At 29.1% G+C, this 17080-nt stretch overlaps 4 protein-coding genes across 4 annotated transcripts in view; 1 reads left to right on the top strand and 3 right to left on the bottom strand.

Annotated features, from left to right (window-relative positions):
* Positions 1-795: 795 nt before the first annotated feature.
* Positions 796-2708, bottom strand: LOC101494541 (peroxidase P7). Its single transcript, XM_004490991.4, has 4 exons — positions 2452-2708; positions 1821-2012; positions 1464-1629; positions 796-1374 (listed from the first exon to the last, which is right to left on the bottom strand). Exons 1-4 carry the CDS (start codon positions 2668-2670, stop codon positions 980-982), a joined length of 972 nt encoding a protein of 323 aa, XP_004491048.1. The 5' UTR covers positions 2671-2708; the 3' UTR covers positions 796-979.
* A 4239-nt stretch (positions 2709-6947) lies between these two features.
* Positions 6948-10273, bottom strand: LOC101494860 (uncharacterized). The gene is made up of 4 exons (XM_027332156.2): positions 9888-10273; positions 8811-9219; positions 7685-7754; positions 6948-7470 (listed from the first exon to the last, which is right to left on the bottom strand). The coding sequence occupies exons 1-4, from the start codon at positions 10129-10131 to the stop codon at positions 7327-7329; spliced, it is 867 nt and encodes a 288-aa protein (XP_027187957.1). The 5' UTR covers positions 10132-10273; the 3' UTR covers positions 6948-7326.
* Positions 10274-11006: 733 nt separating this feature from the next.
* LOC101494235 (respiratory supercomplex factor 2 homolog C1565.01-like) lies at positions 11007-12254 on the top strand. Its single transcript, XM_004490990.4, has 3 exons — positions 11007-11152; positions 11535-11628; positions 11953-12254. The coding sequence occupies exons 1-3, from the start codon at positions 11104-11106 to the stop codon at positions 12104-12106; spliced, it is 297 nt and encodes a 98-aa protein (XP_004491047.1). The 5' UTR covers positions 11007-11103; the 3' UTR covers positions 12107-12254.
* A 4077-nt stretch (positions 12255-16331) lies between these two features.
* The window catches only part of LOC101493912 (transcription factor bHLH61), a 3049-nt gene continuing 2300 nt past the window's right edge, over positions 16332-17080 (bottom strand). Inside the window, exon 4 of the mRNA XM_004490989.4 lies at positions 16332-16653. Within this exon, the coding sequence (XP_004491046.1) occupies positions 16558-16653 (96 nt within the window). The 3' untranslated portion in view covers positions 16332-16557. The remainder of the gene's footprint in view (positions 16654-17080) is intronic.

Below are 17080 nucleotides of genomic sequence, written 5' to 3'. Positions count from 1 at the left end.
ACAATACATCGTTACAAACTCGTCGTCAAGTAAAGTTTTTCAACAACTACAACAAAAGATTGATCTTCATCATTTTAAATATCATTGTCAATATGATGGAGGGTAAATAAATATAATATGCACTCTTTTTTATTTCATTGTGGTTGTCTCTTAGTATTTTTCTATTAAGATTTTTAACGAAACAGTTCCCGAAAGAAATTATGTTGAACTCTTTTTCTTTCACTGGAGTTTTTTTTTTTCACTGGTTTTTTTCTAGTAAGTTTTTAGTGAAGCATATTATCAATGAACATTCAAAAGGAGTGTTATAAATATTAGGTCCACTAGACCCATTAGTGATCCATTTACCCACTAGACCCATTAGTGATCCATTTACTTGTGCTCTGTATATCATACTAACATTGTAATAGAAGCACACAATAAATATAATAATAATATTACTTATCTCTTCTTCTCTTTTTACTCTTTCTCTCATGCATTTCTACTCTCTTATATTATATCTTTGTTTCGATTGGTTAAGTGTTTTTGAGTTTATTATCTAACTTCCATACTTCAATCATATGAAGAAAAAAAAATATTTGCATCGATAAATTTGGACTTCAAATTTACAAAATATCCTCAAATTATTTAAAGTCAATCAAAATGCTCTTTTGATCAAATATTTTAGAAAGTTTATTATCTATGGAATAGAAAGTTTAAGGAGCATTTTATTGTTATTAAATAATTTGAAGTAATTTGATATTTAATAAATTTAAAGTCTAGAATTGACTTACTTTAATAATTTTAGGACTCAAATACTTATAAAAACTTAATATATAAAGCTTTTAAAAAAAACATAATATATAAAGCTTTTGTCCTTCAACATTTTCACTTGGAATCAAAATAAATTACTAGAGACCAAACACAATGTAGGAATTGGAAACAAACAACGAGAAAAAACATGCATGATTAAAATACAATACACTCTTTTTGTTTAACTAAGTTATAAATTCACCCTCCTGCAGTTCTTTCTTATCTCTCCATTGGATCCAGTGAGGGGACTGATGTCTCCCATCTTGATCATAGCAGAAGCAAAATCAGAGAAAAAAGAGCTTGAATTCATGCTATATCCACTCACTATGGAGTCAGTGGATCCACCATTGAAGAGTTGTTGGTCAGAGTGGAGTAGTCCTTTATTCTCAACAAGATTCTTGAAGTAGTGATTGTCAAAGGATGTTGATGTTGTGAGATCAAGGGGTGCCAAGTTATTGTCCCCTGACCCTCTTGACTTTGGGCACTCTGTTTGTCTTGTGTTAGCAAATGAAGTATCTATGTTGCTCTCATTGTAAATGTGGCCTCTAAAGGTAGTGCACCTTGCTTGTCCAATTGTGTGACTCCCTACTCCAATCCAAGTATATATAAATTTATAAGCATGAAATTTAATTAGTAACAATTTATGTAACATTATTATAGTCAATGTTACATACCAAACAATGCGACCAAATCCTTGGTGGAAAGACCAAGAGCACTAAACCTTGAGATGAGTTGATTGAGGTTTGAAGTGGGTGCTGGAATGCCATTGTTTGCAGCTGATCGACTAGCAGTCCTAGAGTCTCTTCTTCCAAGTTTCACATCCCAACTTGGGCCCCCAAGCTAATCAAATTTTATATCATGAACAAAATATATAATCAATTTACGTTTACTATGTTGGACCTCCAAAATTACTTACAAATTTATTTCATTATAATTAAATTATTTAGATATATTATAATATTATTTTTTTAAATGTATATACTCAAATGTAGGTGTATATAATATGATGAGATTTTGGTTATATTGCTTACAATTTCAACAGAGTCTCTAGCAGCAATGGTGACAATATCAGCACATGAGATCACACCGGGGCACACTTCCTCCACTGCTGACTTGATTTTATCAATCACTTCAAATCCACGTGCAGAATTTTTATTGGGAATCGCATTTTTCTCTCCAAAGAAGTTTGATGTGTCATCCAGTAAAATTGAACCATCACATCCCTGCAAAATATTTATTTATTCAATAGTCCATAATCCCTATGTAGTATGTAGCATATAATGCATTATAAAAGTTGAATTTCATTAATTTAGCTATTGATTATTGTTTATATTATAATAAACACTAACACTTTATATTTTACCCATAAATAAACACTTTCAATCAAAGTGTACGTCCTCTTATATATAATGATATTTATGACACACATCGAATCAATATCAATATATATAGTTATATTTAATTATTTTTATTTTTTTACATTAATTTTAATAATAAATATCAATATTGTCGTTGTATTTATACTTCATTATATATATATATATAATAGTCAAATAACACTACTTAAATATTTTATTTAAGGAAAATTTTATATTTTTGGTCACTAATTTACGTTGTTAAGAAAGATAGAAGAAATAAATAATAAATAAATTTTGTAAGTACATTAACAAAGCAATCATGAAAGAACAAACGCAGGAGAGAAGCACCCATGCGGGGCTCTTTAGATATGGCGGATTCGACTGTGCATTTCACAGTGTCTAAGAGTTTTGGACAAGAACTATAGTAATAGTCTTTGGAAAGTGTAGCATTGACACTTCCTAATACGAGAAACAAAAGGGAAAAACCAATCATTAAACTAGTGCTACCACAAAACAAAGCCATAGCTAGTTAATTAGTAAAAGACAAGAAGGTTGTGTTTGAAAAATGTGGAAGTGTCACATATTTATATGGCTCATGTGCTCACTTTAGTGGCCAGTTTTGTCAACTTAATTATATAAGATAAGATTAGTTAATGTCAAGGTGATTTGTGTCTCCCGTTGTTAACCTAACACTTAGACTTAGTACCTAACTTTCTTTTTGACAAAGGGACTTACTAAGTGTTGGACTTGGTAAGAGCATCTAATATTAGTGCAATTATTTTATTTTTATTTTTAGATGAGACAGTAAATATTATCAAAAATTTATAATCAGATTTTAATTTTAAATTTGAAATATCATATTCAATTTAATAATATTATCATTTTTCAGTTAAACTAAAATAAAAAGACAATAATTTTAAATAATTTAAATTCCTTTGTGAGTGTCATTTTCTTTTTCACAAAGAGGTTTAATACGTAACAAATTTCTTAATACTTCATTTTTGTTTTATTATTAGTTATCTAATAATTATTAATTTAATATATTAAATATAATATATATATATATATTATAGATTTTATTTATTTATATATATATGTTTAGGATAGGGGAGAGTGTGGTAAAAAATTTCTCATACAAATTAATATTAAGAGTGACTATTTTTTTCTATTAATATTTTTACTAGTCTAATAATTTAATGGCATATACTTTTTTAAAATAAAATAATTATTAAAAAATTGATGTATTTAACTAATTTTATATTAAATACATTAATTTTTTAATTAACATTTTTGTTTTTTTTTAATAAACTTTCATTTTTATATATACTTCATTTTGCACCATGATAAAACCAATTATAGAGGATCTATTTTAAAACAAAAAAAGTTGAATCAGCTTCGTTATTATTGGAACCAAAGACTAACGGTATCGGCATGCCGTGATTTGTCAAAAGTTGTCGCAAGTAGTTAGTAAACTTTTTTTCTTCTTTCATTTTAAATAAAATACTTTTTTTCTAAGGTTCCATATTATATGTATTCAAAGATTTCTTGCGATCACTTCAACTTGTCGATCCGAACGGACATATCTATTGTAACCAAAAGACTCCAAAATAATAAACACCCTCTTAATTACATGAGTAAAATTAAATTTTGTTTGAATTAATTTTTTTTAAAATTATCCTTAAATCTTAGTTCATCAGCTTCCGGTACTCATTTCCCTCACAAAATATCTCTCACCCCTCCTAAGGAGTAATTGATATTTCTAAGACGAGTAGTAGCCACAATCCCTGCAACATTTTCTAAATTTTTATAATAGTAGGTTTTGTAAATAAATAAATAAACTCAAGACGTCCAAGACCCCAAAGAACAAATATGTACTCTCATATATTGCAACTTATTGAAATGTAGAGTGCAATATATTGTGTACACGTAGCAAAACAATTTTACAAACACTTTTTTTAGAAGCAATTTGATTTTAAACGATGCAAGACTTTTGTTGGACATTATTTTAGTATAGGATTATGAATATTTCAATAATGTGTAACTTTAAATAAATCATTTTAATTATTTTGACCCCTCATGATAACTAATTAAACTCTGTCTCGACCACCAAGAACTACATTATTGTATTCCGTCGTTCTCATCCGATTACACTAGTTATTAAAATTATGCTTCGAATCATAAACCTTTTATCTTAATTTAAAATAAATTTATAATGAATTAATCAAGTTCAAGTTATAAAAAAGTTTACAATATTTTTCGCTTTTGGTCTACATGCTTCTGAAAAATAATGTACATTTAAGAGAAAATGAAAGATAGTTTTTTCAATTAAATACAAAAACATTATTGACAGTTTTAAATATTGATGATAACTCGAGAAAACCACTTATTTAAGATTTAAAATTCAAAGTGTATGGCAATTTGAACCTCTAATAGCAATAAACTCTTTCATATTGAATCACGACAATTAATTTGTTCTAGTTGTTATAGTGAACATGCGTTTGATTTGTTAAAAACAGAAGACCGAACATGATAATTTTTTTACATTATGTGGTGTAACTTTTTTGTCTCAAGTACAAGTTATTAAAAATACTAAAATACTCTTTTATTTACTACTTACATAAATTATTATCCTTTACTACTCTATCATCTCTGTCGTCCCTCCCTCTTTCTCTACTCTATCATGTCTCCATCCCCCTCTCTTCTAGCTATCTCTCTCTCCCCCTTCTCTCTCCTGCCTCTCTCTAATATTTTAGATCTCTCTCATGCCTCTTTTATTTTTATCTCTCTCTCTTACCTTTTTGTCTCTCTCTTACCTTTCTCTCCTTTCTCTTTGATATCCATATATATCAATAAATGATAGTATAGTAAAAATAATATTTTGTCTAGAGTATAGACATATCAAACAAAGTGTAGTACAAAATTATTTATTATGTGCATAACTATCAAATACAGTGGAATACAAAAATTTGTCATGTGGTGTTTTATCCAATACTTACTTTTTGCTAATAAATGCACCCTAAGTGTGTTGAATTGTCACTTTAAATGCCACTAAAGCCTCTTCATGCCACTAGGAGGCTTGTTCGTGTCATAACGATAATTTTGACATTTACATGTTCAACAATTATAATTTCTAAATCTTAATTTATCTTCTTCTCCAAAATATGAAATAATAAATGGAAATTGTGGGTAAAGAAAGGTCATCTTAAATTTGTTCAGAATGTTCGTAGTTCTAATAACAATTTTTCTCTCATAGTAGCATGTGAATAAATAGTGGTTATTATTTTGACTGATATTAACATTAAAGTTTCTATAACTTCTTATTGTCGTGTTTTGTTTACCTTTTTTGAATGTAATATCATCACCTTTCATTTTTTTTAGATTTATGAATTAAGGAAGAGTGATTTTAGAAAAGATCTGTAATTTTGAATTTTTGAATTTTTCTGATTTTGAAAAAGAAAATAAATATGAATTTATAAATTATAGTTGTTTGACATGAAATTGTCCAAAGTATCACTATGATATAAATAAATCTCTCTCCAATATTGAGAAGTCACAACGTCAATTAAGATGACAGTTCAACACACTTAAGAGATTAACTTGACATAATGAACAAAATGATTGATGCATTCAATGTGAGTAAACATTTTACTATTACATAAATGGTTGAGGCTTACAATTACATCACAAATTAATAGTTTACATATGATAGCCTCTTCTAAAGTAAAGAAACTCATGGCCGTGACTGATTACCGAAGAGTTGGCTTTAACTACTTTTTTTTCTTCTTCTTCTGAACAGCTCGCAAAAGATTAATTAGATTATTTTGCTGATCTTTTGACCATTAGAAAGTGAAAGTCATGCTTGCATGCTAGAAAAATATCATTTTCGATTATTTGAAATTTAGCAACTACAAGTATGTAACGAATCTTCCATAGCCCCACCTTGTTTCTAATTAAAATAAAATAATCATGCTTTTTTATACTTTATCACTTAAGTAGTTAAGCTAACGAATACCATTTACTATTATTGATAATCGAATGCTCTGACGCATAATCAACTACTAGTACAGCTGTGTTCACCCGATAAAGAAAGGAAAAATAATTTGGGACACCCATGAACATCTTAGAAGAAAATTAATTATAAAAATGTAATAAATGTGATATGATAGTGATGAAAATAAAATAATAAAGAGAAATAAGATATTGAATAAATATAAAAATTAAAAATGTACACATCATCATTATTGATTAAGAAAATGTACTATCTCAGTCTCATATTAAGTGATGTTTTATTTTATTTTTCAATAAGACATTAGAACATGTTTACTTTGCAAATATATTCCTTGTTTTGATTTTTTAAAATATGTTTATTTTACTTGTTATTAAAGAAATACTAGAATTTTAAAGTAAATAATTATCTATAGTTCTAGAAACAACAAAAATATAAATAAAAAAAAATTATTTTTATTATTTTTAAAAATACATCTTTATTAATTGAGTAGTGAACCCTCGTTGCTATGCAAATTTTTCTTCAGTATCCTTCATAACTTCTATGAGTTAAGCTCTTGAGTATCTAACTGCACTCCATCGTTATCCTTTGCTAACTCTAGCAAATATAGCATTCTAAAGAAAAATGAAAAGCACCATCAACTTAAGACAGTGGTAAACCCACAATCTTACAAGTTAACTCACAATCTTGATAACCTTGATGATATACGTTAGTTTCGAAATTTATCTGTTATGTCTATTAGGCCATGATACAGAACTTTGTATTCGCCTCCACGTGAGTGTAACAAAGCAACGTATTCAAAAACATGAATTTATGAATTGAATGAATATTACCACATTCCAACTAGTAATTTACAACTGTATATGAGAGGATTCCATGAGGACTATTGACGTGTAAGTGTTAAACAATTTCAACTTCGATTTTTCCCTTGGCTTCCTACAAATTCTATTAAGAACTTGCATTTACTTATTTGGTCAGAGATGTGGCACTGAGGTAGTAATTCATTGTGAAAAAAAAACTATCATATCACAACTATACAACCTACCATGACAAAGAAGCTTCAAGCTGCTATTTATACTTACATTACATTACATCTTCATCACATTTCCAGTTATCAATAGATATAGTCTCCTTCTTTTGGCAGTTCAAATTCATCAATCACTGTACCACTTTCTAGCTATCACTAACTGTTTCAGCCTCCTCCTCTAATAGTTCAAATTCATCAATCATTTTAAAGTAAGCATTTTGTTTTTCAATATAATCTTGCAAGATGGGATCTTTGAACACGTCTTGTTTAGATGACTTGGCACGGTGCTTCTGAAAATTCAGCAAAGAAGCGTCAAATAATTGCAAAATACCTAGTGTGACAAGAATTATGCACATGGGAAAAAAGTGTTATGAAGCTAAAAAGTGCCAGGAAATGAAATACTTTGCTTCCATCTAATAATCATTTCAGAGACTTCGTTACACTAATGAGTAAAGACAGAGGTGAAAAAGGAACGTGCAGAAACTTAACAGTAAAGTTATGTACCTTTCTACAAGGGACTGTCATTGCCTTGACCTTGGGTAGATTTGCACCTTCTGCCCCATCACTTCTCTCACTGTATTATGATGAAAAAGAATCATGCAAAAGAATGAGGGAAACAATAATATTAAGGGCATGAATGTAGAGACATGATAAGGCAGAGGTGAAACAAAAAGGGATAAATTCAGACTTATTAATCTATTCATGAAAGCTTCACATGACTTCATCTCAAGGTTTTGAAACCCAAGAGGCTGCCTGAAATGAAATCTTCGTAACTTGACTCTTAAACTCGTAAAAGTTTACTTAATACAAAATAATGTTCAAAATATCTATCATTGTATCAAAACATTATTTCCTATTGTTCTTAACTTTTGAGGGCTTGCCGACGATCTGAACGAACATAAGACCTCAAATTGTTTGAGTTATATAAGGGCATTTGATCTAGATGAGCCTTGCTGGTGATGTGCAGTGACCAAGACTCGGGTGTTTTTATGAGTAAGAATGAATGAGATAGCCAAAATTGTTTGGTATTTATAGACCTCGGTCTATAACTGCCCCTCCTCTCTTCCCCTAGCATTATCACTTAGCGGGTTGGTTTTATCCCACTCATTTAGTAACACCTCCATTTCCGATTTGTTAATATTCAACATCAAGACCAGACCAGAAACAATTTTGCATCTATGGAGTTGGGTGCAACATCTGTACGATTAGTGATTTGTGCACTATGGAGACTAATCATTCTGCTATCGTATATTAGGGTTTTAATAAATAATAATATTTGATACCTAGTGAGTACTTGTACAATTCTACAAGTTATCTCAAGAGTTTGACAACCATAGTTAATGAATGGAAGACATGTCTAATAGCATAAAGGCTTTATGTGTTCAATCAAGTTACACTCAACACGCCACGCCTAATACAGCCAGTTCTCACAGCACACAACAACCATCAGAATTCCTTGCAAGAATTGAAATTTTATCCTATCAGATCCATCATAAGGTTAGCAACTTTCTTTTTATACCCTCATTCCCTGAATTTAAACAGTCCATTCCTATTCTCCTCTACTATTGGTCCTTAAACTTAATTGCATATTAACACTATCTATCACTATGTTAAAGAAAGGGGTGATTACCTAGTATTAGAGACCTTCAAAATGGTTGTGCTACTTGAAGGAATGTCCACTTCCTTCCCTATATCCTTCCTTTGAATAGGTGTGCTACTTGCAGGAATGACCACTTCCTTCCCTTTATCCTTCCATCTAATGGGTGTGCTACTTGCAGGAATGACCACTTCCTTCCCTTTATCCTTCCATCTAACGGGTGTGCTACTCACAGGATTGACCACTTCCTTTTCTTTATCCTTCCTTCTAATGGGCGTGCTACTAGCAGAAACAACCACTTCCTTCGCAATATCCTTTCTTCTAATAGGCGTGTTACGGGCTGGAACAACCACTTCCTTCCTTATATCCTTTCTTTTATTTGAAGAGGTTCTTCGGCTGTATACTATAGAAATAGGCTCAGAAGCTTCAAGATCAACAGTCCCTGAAGTAAAAGAACAAAAAGCATAAATTTGACATTGTTAATGCAGGATGAAAAATAAGAAATTAATACTGATAATCATATCTAGTAAACTATAGCCAGGATATCCAAACAAATTGTGCCCATCAACGCGACAGCGATTAAAGCTAAATCAGTTGCGTGGCTACATTGTATTTGATTGTGAATCTCCAGAATATCAAGAACAAACAGCTACCTCAAACATTGGACCCATTTAGATTAACAGCTTAGTTAAGCAAGCTTATGTATAAGCTATTTCTATAGTTAAGCACTCATTGTATAAAAGCTTATGTATAAGCTTATGTCAAACTACTTCCATAATCTTTCATGAAAAGATTAACAAATTTGGCTAAAAACAGTTTATGAATATGTCATCATTCAATTCGATAAACTCTCCTAACAGCCTTATCAAGTGTGTATGCCAATTGATAAACTCATAAACCCAAATAAGTTGCTCATAATCAATCCAAACACAACCCTTACCTATAGCATTTTTAACCCATAAATCATAATCTATTCCTCTACGAAACACATGTGCTTTTTACACAGAAACTAAAATTAACCCTAATTTGCAAAACAAGGACCACAATAAAACTGGGAATTAAAATTGAAAAACACTTTTAACAATTCAAACAGTTAATAATTCAACGTACCGCGACGAGACAATGTTTTACGCAAAGGAGTTGAAAGAAAGGTAGATGGAGGAGAGTTAGGGTTTGATGCACCATCGAGATTCCCGGTAGTTGACGTGAATTCGGTGTGAGGTTCTTTTAACGCAGAAGAAGAACGATAGGGTTTGGTAGATTTGAGGGGAACAGAGGAAGAATAAGAAGAAGTGTTGGTACAATCGGAGAGTGGGTTTCTTCCTGTGAGCTTTCGTTTTCGTTCAGATTGCATTTTTAGTTATTGGGTAAGGAATTTTTCCATTGAAGTTAGATATAAAGTGAGTGTGACAAAGAAGAAGAAGAAGAAGAAAAACTATGAGAATATGTAGAAGTTGAAATGAGAGTGCAAGATTGCTGAAGAAGCTTCTTCTTCTTCTTTTTGTGTGGTACGGTGATTTTTTTGTAAATAGCGGGAATTTTCGGTTGAAAACGAACAAGGTAATTGGTGTGAACTATACAACAACAAAATAAATGTAAGGCCCAAAACGGCCCAATATCGATTATATACAAAAGGAAAAAATAGGAGATTCATACATGTAAACTAATTTTATAAAAATTATATTATATCAAATTACTCTTCGTTTTTAAAGGTATTTTGAAATTGAATGTGCGAGCGTGATACAGTAAAATAGTATTTTTTTTATTAAATGATAATATAAAATTGTTCTATACTGTTAATATGTACTTATTATACTCAATTTAATTATAAATTAATTATTTATTTTTGAATCAACAAACTATTTGTAAAACTCTTATATTACAAGAAGAAAAAAAACTGAACAATTCTTAAAAACAAATATAGATAGTAAAAACAACAACTGTGTTTTTTATATTTTTTTTACGAAACATATTTTACCTATTAACATTTTTAATCAATATAGTGTGATACAATTAGTAGATAAATAAGTGAATTTATTAAACATGTAGTCAAGCACTTGGTTTCTTTAGTTGGCAAAGAAAAGCAAGAGATAGTGAGTGTCACAGACATATTTTTCTGAGGCAAAACTAGTTAGTGTCAGCCCCCTCTTGTTTAACACTTTCCGTGTTCCAACAAAACAGGGGGAAATCCACCTTATGAACAAACCCATGGGCCACACAACAAAGCCCACGTTTCAGCATCAACCTCTCCCCCTCTTCTATAAATACTCATCCATTTTCTAATTCTAAAACTCAAGAGATCAACACACACACCCAAAAAATAGACATGGAGACAATTCAATCATGGGTTTCAAAACACAAGCTCGCCGCAGTTGGTAAGTTGTACTACACCTAAAATAACCACATTTTTCACTTTAGTTTAGTTAAACTTTTATATATTCATTTGTGTTTGTCCCAAAAAAATAGCATATGTATTTACCGTATAAATGTTTATTTATAAATTATTTCTTAAAAAATCAAATTAATTTATTTTTATATAAATTAAATGTTATTTAAGTTTATTAAAATTAATTGATAATAGTTTATAAACATGTCATAAATTATTTTTATAAAAATAAATTCAAATAAATCAATTCAAACTAACTTATTGTTTACACAAATGTTTCACGAATTTTAAAAAGTTGGAATTTTTTTATAAGAAGTTATAAGTAAAGTTTTATATAAAATTATTATAATTGGTGTTGGATTTGATTACAGGAGGAGTGTGGGCATCTGGAATTGGAGGAACACTTCTATCATATTCACGTACAAGGTCTCCAATGAAGCCAAGTCTTAGGCTTATTCATGCTAGGTACATACTCCATCCAACATATGTTTGACTATATTATTGCTCCTTTGATCTTGCTTGCATTTGAAGTTTCATTCTTGTTTTTCAAAAAAATTACGAAATTCAATCTATTCGTCCCTTAAAAAAGACAACTTATGGTTTTTTTTTTATAAAAACTCTTTTTAACAATTCATCTATATTAAATTTCTATTTTTATATTAATCATCAACAGTATTTTTTGTGGTGATATAAGGGATACTTGTTTACCTTTTTTTATTTTGTAATTTAGTTTCTTTTTCATAAATAAAAAAAATTGATTATAATAGTTTTTCTCTTATTGATTTACAGAATGCACGCTCAAGCATTAACATTAGCGGTGTTGTCTGGTGTTGCCGCTTATCGCTATTATGAGAATTACATTATTGAGCCAAAACCACAAGTAGAAACTACTACTCCAAATTTAATCCAGATGGAAGAGTGGGAGCTTCTATGTCCTTTTTAAATTCAAATAATTGTAATCTTTTCTGTGGTATTTAATTTAAAATTTTCACAATTGAGACCTAAGGAAATATTGTAACAAAAAAAAAGGACAAAAGAAATGTATTGATTGTTATCTCTATTTATATAAATTTCTAGAGTGAATTTGTTGAGCTTTATTCTCTATTAATCAACTATTCAATCTTCTTCTCTTTATAAAAAAAAAAAAGAAACTATTCATCTTCTTCAAAATACTTTAGACTGAATTAAACAAGCCCATGGATTTTAAACAAAAAAGGAAATAAGCCCATTTAAAATTAAAATTAAATTAAATGTTCCTCCTTTGTTCTAGAACACTAGAACGCACAATATTACGTGGAACTCCTAATATTGCTACACATTACTCTTTGACGACTTCACCCACACATCTTTTATATAAAAAAAAAATGTTATTTTTATATAATTATTTATTTTTCTGGTCTAATTCCACCTATTTATCTTTTTGTAATAAATAGTCAGATGTATTATTGACAAAATAATAATTAATGAGAAAATGGATATTTTGAGGAAATTAAACAGATGATAAAGAACGTGCTATCTATTTTGGATATGCAAGAATTGTGGGAATGTTTTGTCATATATTCTCAAAATATTGTTGAATATATTTTTGTATAAATGTTTTTTATTGCTACCATGGAGTTATTGATTTAGTGTTTGTGCACCTCTTTTATGTATGTTGTCAATGAAATACGAATATTTATCATTACTATCCACTTTGTTTCATATTGTGGTGTATGTTCTAAAGGTCCCTTATTCTGCAAATCAAATATGAAAGAAATTAAAGTCAAGATTTATGCAATAATTATAAAATGGTTGATAGTAAATTGGTAATGAAATAAATGCACAAGATTGAGTGCATTCTTAATTACTACAAACAACACGAAACAATTATTGTATCCTCTATAATAAACAAACTTCCACATTCGTAGAAAGATTTCAAAAGAACCATGAAACATAAAAAATAGGATATATCTCTTGAGCAATTGGATAATCACATTTGTTTAGAAGAAGAGTACCGCTAACAAGAGGATACCAAAAACCAATTTTCTCATGAAAAGGTGCATGTAATGGAGGAAAGAAATTCAACAAAACTTTTAAGAAAACAAATAGAGATTTTCATAAAAATCGTGAAAAATACAATGGTAACGATGAAAAAAGAAGAAGAAAAAACTATAAAACAAAAAACAAGTTGTTATTAGTGTGAAAAATCAAGACACTTTAAAAATGAGTACAAGTTCTTGAAAAGGAAGAAAAATAGAAGAATTCAAGTGCAACAAAAAACAATTTTGCTACTGTCATTTTTGAACTCAACATCATTGAAGATGTTGAATCTTGGTGGTTACACTCTGGTGCTATATATTATGTGTGCAAAAACAAAGAACTGTTCAAGACCATCGATGAAGAAAATGGAAGCATTTTGTACATGAGAAATATCTCAATTGTCCAAGTCAAAGGAGAACGAACAATAGAGATTGAATTCACTTCTTGAAAGGCACTTACTCTTAAAGATGTTTTTTATATTCCAGAAGTTAGAAAGAACTTGATTTATGTATCTTTACTTAATAAGTTTAGTTTTAAATGTGTATTTGAGGAGGATAAAGTTATTCTCTCTAAAAGAAGTATGTTTTTAGGATATTTTTGTGAGGATATGTTCAAATGAAATGTTGTTAGTAACAATAATAATATCATCTAGTCTTGTGATTTATGGGGTTGTAGAGCAATTTTTAAGATTACTGAACCCCACATGAACTCTAGAAGAAAAGAAAATTCAATCTCAACTATATAAAGGTTTGGAGTTGTAGAGCAATTGTTAATTAAGGTTACTGAACAAAAAAAATTATGAGAAAGATGAATTGAAATTGTATTTCTGAAATATGTTGAAAATAGCAAGACACATAGATTCATGGTTAGTGAATCTAATGACTCATATCCTATTAACACATTAACACAATGATAAAGTCAAGAGATGCAAAACAAAATAGTTTTAACTCAAATCCTATTTCCCAAGGAAATTTTCCATTCTATTGTACAAATTCTAGAAAATAATGTATCTAATAATGATATTTTGACAAGTTCATAACTTGGAAGAAATAACAGTCAGAAAAGAGAAAAGTTATGGACTGGACTTCTTTATGTTCCTTGTAAAACGTACATATTCCATCAATAATTATAGACCAAATTGTTATAATTTAGATAGTGGTCCAGACACATATGAAAAGGCAATAAAGTCTAAAGACTCTATTTTTTGAAAATAAGTCATCCAAGAGTAAATTGACTTAATTACGAGGAATAAAACTTAGAAATTAGTAGACCTCCTACCTGCATCCAAATCAATAGACTGTAAATGGATCTTTGAGAAGAAAATAAAAGTTGATGGTATCATTGATAAATTTGAAGCTAAGACTTGTTGCAAAAAGATTTACACAAAAGAAGGTATTTGCTACTTTGATACTTATGCACCTATTGCAAGAATTGCATCCATAAGAGTGTTTTTGGCACTACCTTCAATCTATAAGTTTGTAATCCATCAACTGAATGTTAAAATTATTTTCCTAAATAGAGAGTTAGATGAAAAGGTGTATATGAAACAACCAAAATGATTTGCCACCAAATGACAAGAACATAAAATGTGTAAATTGACTAAATCTTTATATGGGTTAAAATAAGCATCCAAACAGTGGCACCAAAATTTTGATCAAGTTGTGTTTTCTAATGAATACAAAATAAATGAATCTGACAAGTGTATTTAAAGTAAATTTCACAATAGAAATGGTGTTATGATATGTGCATGATATGTTAACATTTGTCACAGATTTAGATGAAGTAGAAAATACTAAAACTTTCTTATCAAAAAAAATTTATATGAAAGATTTAGGTGAAACATATGTGATTTTAAGAATTAAAATCATAAGAGATTGCGTAAATATTGGTTTGTCCCAATCTCACTATATTGAGAAAGTGCTATAGAAATTTGATCATCTTTATCGCAAATATGTTTCTACCTCATTTGATCAAAATGTTAGTTTACAACCTCAAAAAAATGTCTGGCACAACTAGATTATTCAAAAGTAATTAGATGTTTGATGTATACCATGACTTTATAATTTTTTTGATAGTACCAATATTTTATGTATAAGTTATGCACATTGTTGATTCAAAGTTTACGAATGACTTTTTGGGATGAGTGAAACTCATAGATTACAAAGTAGTAGTTCAAATCATAAAATATCATTATCTAAAACCATAATATTTTCAAAATTATATGGGACTAAGTTTGATACCCATGTATGTTGCGATCTCTAGGATTCGAACTTAATTCTTGTTCGAAAAGGTGCTAGCATTTAAAATATGAACGTGTTATACCTATATAATTGTTTGAATGATAGAAACTCTTCTTCCAAGAGTTATATCGCTTCCTCAAGTTACATTATTTTTCTATAAATTGTGTTATTTTAGACATAATGAAATATAAATTTTTGTCATTACTATCTACTTTGTCTCATCCATTTTTTTTATATTCTAAGTCATCATATCCTTCTCTAATGCATGAATAAAGTGTAGAAAATATTATTTTATAACATACTATTGAAAAATACTCTTGGTATGTTAGTCAAATCTTATAAAGATTTTTCAAAATACCCTGAAGGAGATTCGCTGTTCATTTCATTTGCATCCAATTGGTTAGGGTGAATCGAACATAAATGCTAGTGTAACAATACATTTTAGAATTTACTACATTTAATTTTCATCAACAACTTTATTGTTAAATTGTTGCAGTAATTGTCACCGACTAATTCCAACAAGTTTGGATGGTGGCTATTTAGTCTAGAAATGATATCTTTGACTATTACAATCTTTCACATGTAATGAAAATAAACAGTGACATTTAGTAAGCCAATAAATTAGTGTGGCAATGCCCAATTCTATCAAAGGTCATAGCATGCATTTGGCGGGTTACTACTTGGTCAATTTCCCAACAAGAGAGATCTTCATGTTGCTTATGAAATTATTAATTCCCCTCATGGTTTGATGTCAAGTTGTAATGTATTAGATTATAATGAGTACTTAACCATCCTAATATTGAAAGAATTAACTAATAAATAGAATTTCCTAACTCTGCCTAATAAGAGAAATCAAGAAAAACATTTTTATGCATAATTTGGATATTATATATATGCCGGCTCCACACATAATTTCATCAAATTACTTTTACTACCGACATATATATTTTCATATATTAAAATTTTGCAGAATTGGAAGATTTGGAAGCTAGCTAGCTATCTTACGCAAAGCTTGATTCCTTAACTAACAAATGCCACTTAGCAAAAAAATGATTAAAAAAAATCAAAAAGGGAAAATTAATAAAAATATAGAAGACGCAATATATATAATAGATATTATTATATATATTGCAATTTACACTTGATCAATATTTTCGGTCCAATTTTGTATTGCTTTTCCCACCGCTTGTTTCACAGCTTGTGCATCAATAGTCTCACCTTCTTCTTCATTCTACAAAAATCACAATAATTAATATTTTTGCGTTATTCTCATGCAAGAAAATCATATAATTAGTGAAGACTCTATATTATTTTTAGGGTTAAGATTTGCCACCAAATATGCATTTCAATGCATGACCTATATCAATGATTCAATGTACAGCAACTTGGTCCCTTTTCTCGCGAACCCCAATGAGGAAACTTTTTTTTATAAAGGGACAAAACACGTGACATTCAAGAATATTTTTAAGTGTAGGAAAAATAATATGGAGATACTAATGATACACATACCTATCCAAACAAAATATACACATGTTCAACTAATATGCAATTCTATTATTGTATTATAATTATAATTATAATAATAATAATAATAATAATAATAATAATAATAATAATAATAATAATAATAATAATAATAATAATAATAATAATAATAA

The sequence above is a fragment of the Cicer arietinum genome, chromosome 2, assembly GCF_000331145.2.
Source record: "Cicer arietinum cultivar CDC Frontier isolate Library 1 chromosome 2, Cicar.CDCFrontier_v2.0, whole genome shotgun sequence".
In the NCBI taxonomy this organism is placed as follows: Eukaryota; Viridiplantae; Streptophyta; class Magnoliopsida; order Fabales; family Fabaceae; genus Cicer; species Cicer arietinum.
The sequence above is the reverse complement of the archived record's forward strand: the minus strand, read 5'-3'. Positions and strand labels throughout refer to the sequence as shown.